The 2,824-nt window shown below is 45.6% G+C and overlaps 1 protein-coding gene across 1 annotated transcript; it reads left to right on the forward strand.

Moving 5' to 3' along the window:
* Positions 1-116: 116 nt before the first annotated feature.
* Positions 117-2,727, forward strand: LOC104537966 (probable RNA-binding protein 23; the record flags this gene model as incomplete). Its single annotated transcript, XM_010180998.1, has 2 exons — positions 117-269; positions 2,590-2,727. Coding segments are annotated over 2 exons (291 nt in total), but the record flags the coding sequence as incomplete, so codon positions are not given.
* Between the last annotated feature and the right edge of the window lie 97 nt (positions 2,728-2,824).

The raw sequence follows: 2,824 nt of genomic DNA on the forward strand, positions 1-2,824 counted from the left end.
CCCCTTTAGGTCCCATTTTATGGGGTCCCCACCCCCATTTTGGGGTCCCCAACCCCTCCACGCCCCATTTTTCGGTGTCCCCACGACGTTTTGGGGTCCCCCCCCTCCTCCCCCAGGTGCGGGACGTGCGCATCATCTCGGACCGCAACTCGCGGCGCTCGAAGGGCATCGCGTACGTGGAGTTCTGCGACATCCAGTCGGTGCCGCTGGCCATCGGGCTGACCGGGCAGCGCCTGCTGGGCGTCCCCATCATCGTCCAGGCCTCCCAGGTGGGCTCGGGGGAAATTCCCGGGATTTTGGGTCGTTTGGGGGGAAATTCCCACGATTTCGGGGGAAATTCCCACGGTTTTAGGGGAAATTCCCACAATATGGGGTGAAATTCCCACGGTTTGGGTGAAATTCCCACAGTTTTAGGCCATTTTGGGGGAAATCCCCAGAATTTTTGGTCAGTTTAGGTGAAATTTTCACAAATTTGGGGGAAATTCCTGGGATTTTGGGTCATTTTGGGTGAAATTTCCGTAATTTTTTGTTAGTTTAGGTGAAATTTCCACAAATTTGGGTGAAATTCCCAGGATTTGGGGTCGTTTTGGGTGAAATTTGCTCAATTTTGGGTGAAATTCCCACGGTTTTGGGTGAAGTTCCCACGGTTTTAGGCTATTTTGAGTGAAAATCCCATAATTTTTGGTCAGTTTAGGTGAAATTCCCACGATTTTGGGTGAAATTCCTGGGATTTTGGGTCATTTTGGGTGAAATTCCCATGGTTTTAGGTCATTTGGGGTGAAATTCCCCCAATTTTGGACGAAATTCCCATGGTTTTAGGTGGTTTGGGGTGAAATTCCCAGAATTTTTGGTCACTTTAGGTGAAATTCCCATGGTTTTGGGCAAAATTCCTGGGATTTGGGGTTGGTTTGGGTGAAATTCTCACAAATTTGGGTGAAATTTCCATGGTTTTAGGACATTTTGGGTGAAATTCCTACAATTTTGGGTGAAATTCCCACAGTTTTAGTTCATTTTGGGGGAAATTCCCAGAATTTTTGGTCAGTTTAGGTGAAATTCCCACGATTTTGGGTGAAATTCCTGGGATTTTGGGTCATTTTGGGTGGAATTCCCACAAATTTGGGTGAAATTCCCACAGTTTTAGTTCATTTTGGGTGAAATTCCCATCATTTTTGGTCACTTTAGGTGAACTTTCCACAAGTTTGGGGGAAATTCCTGGGATTTTAGGTCATTTGGGGGGAAATTTTCACAATTTTGGGGGAAATTCCAACAATTTTGGTCAGTTTAGGTGAAATTCTCACAGATTTGGGTGAAATTCCTGGGATTTGAGGTCAGTTTGGGTGAAATTCCCACGGTTTTAGGTCATTTTGGGTGAAATTCCCAGAATTTTTGGTCAGTTTAGGTGAAATTTCCACAAATTTGGGTGAAATTCCCACAATTTTGGGTCATTTTGGGTGAAATTCCCATGATTTTGGGCTAAATTCCCACGATTTTAGGTCATTTTGGGTGAAATTCCCAGAATTTTTGGTCACTTTAGGTGAAATTCCCACGATTTTGGGCAAAATTCCTGGGATTTTGGGTCACTTTGGGTGAAATTCCCCCAAATTCTGGTGAAATTTTACCAATTTTAGGTCATTTTGGGTGAAATTCCCACAATTTCGGGTGGAATTTGTGGGATTTGGGGACATTTTGGGTGAATTTCTCACAATTTTGGCTCATTTTGGGTGAAATTCCCGGGATTTTGGGTCACTTTAGGTGAAATTCCCACATTTTTGGGGCATTTTGGGTGAAATCCTGGAGATTTTGGGGCTTTCTGGGGCGTTTTGATCAATTTGGGGGGGTTTTTTGGTGCATTTTGCTGGATTTTGGGGCCATTTTTATGGTTTTTGGGTGCGTTTGGGGTTTTTTTTGGTGGATTTTAACGGAGTTTGATGAATTTTGGGTGGATTTGGGGGCACTTTGATGGATTTTGGGTCCATTTTTATCGGTTTTGGGTGCGTTTGGGGGGTTTTTTGGTGGATTTTAACGGATTTTGATGATTTTTGGGTGGTTTTGGGGGCATTTTGAGGGGTTTGGGGTGGTTTTTCGTGCATTTTGGGTGTATTTTTGTGGTTTTTGGGGTGTTTTGGTGCATTTTGATGGATTTTGGGGGCACTTTGATGGATTTTGGGTCCATTTTTATCATTTTTGGGTGCGTTTTGGTGGTTTTTTGGTGGATTTTAATGGATTTTGATGGATTTTAATGGATTTTGGGTGGTTTTGGGGGCATTTTGATGGATTTTAGAGTTTTTTGGTAGGTTTTGATGGGTTCTGGGGGCATTTTGATGGGTCTTGGGTGGTTTTTGGGCACATTTTGGTGGTTTTTGGTGCATTTTGGGTGTATTTTTGTGGGTTTTGGGGTGTTTTGGTGCATTTTGATGGATTTTGGGGGCACTTTGATGGATTTTGGGTCCATTTTAATCGTTTTTGGGTGCGTTTTGGGGGTTTTTTGGTGGAATTTAATGGGTTTTGATGGATTTAGGGAGATTTTGGGTGCATTTTAATGGATTTCAGGCAGCTGTTGACGTTCCCGTTGTGTTTTCCCCCCCCCAGGCCGAGAAGAACCGCCTGGCGGCCATGGCCAACAACCTGCAGAAGGGCAGCGCGGGGCCCATGCGCCTCTACGTGGGCTCCCTGCACTGCAACATCACCAAGGAGATGCTCAGGGGCATCTTCGAGCCCTTCGGGAAGGTATGGGGGGGGCAGGGGTCGTGGGAGTGGGGTCAGGGGTCGTGGGAATGGGGTCAGGGGTCATCTTGGGTCATGGGAATGGGTCAGGGGTCACCTG

The sequence above is a fragment of the Mesitornis unicolor genome, unplaced genomic scaffold (assembly GCF_000695765.1).
Source record: "Mesitornis unicolor isolate BGI_N332 unplaced genomic scaffold, ASM69576v1 scaffold23443, whole genome shotgun sequence".
Lineage (NCBI taxonomy): Eukaryota > Metazoa > Chordata > Aves > Mesitornithiformes > Mesitornithidae > Mesitornis > Mesitornis unicolor.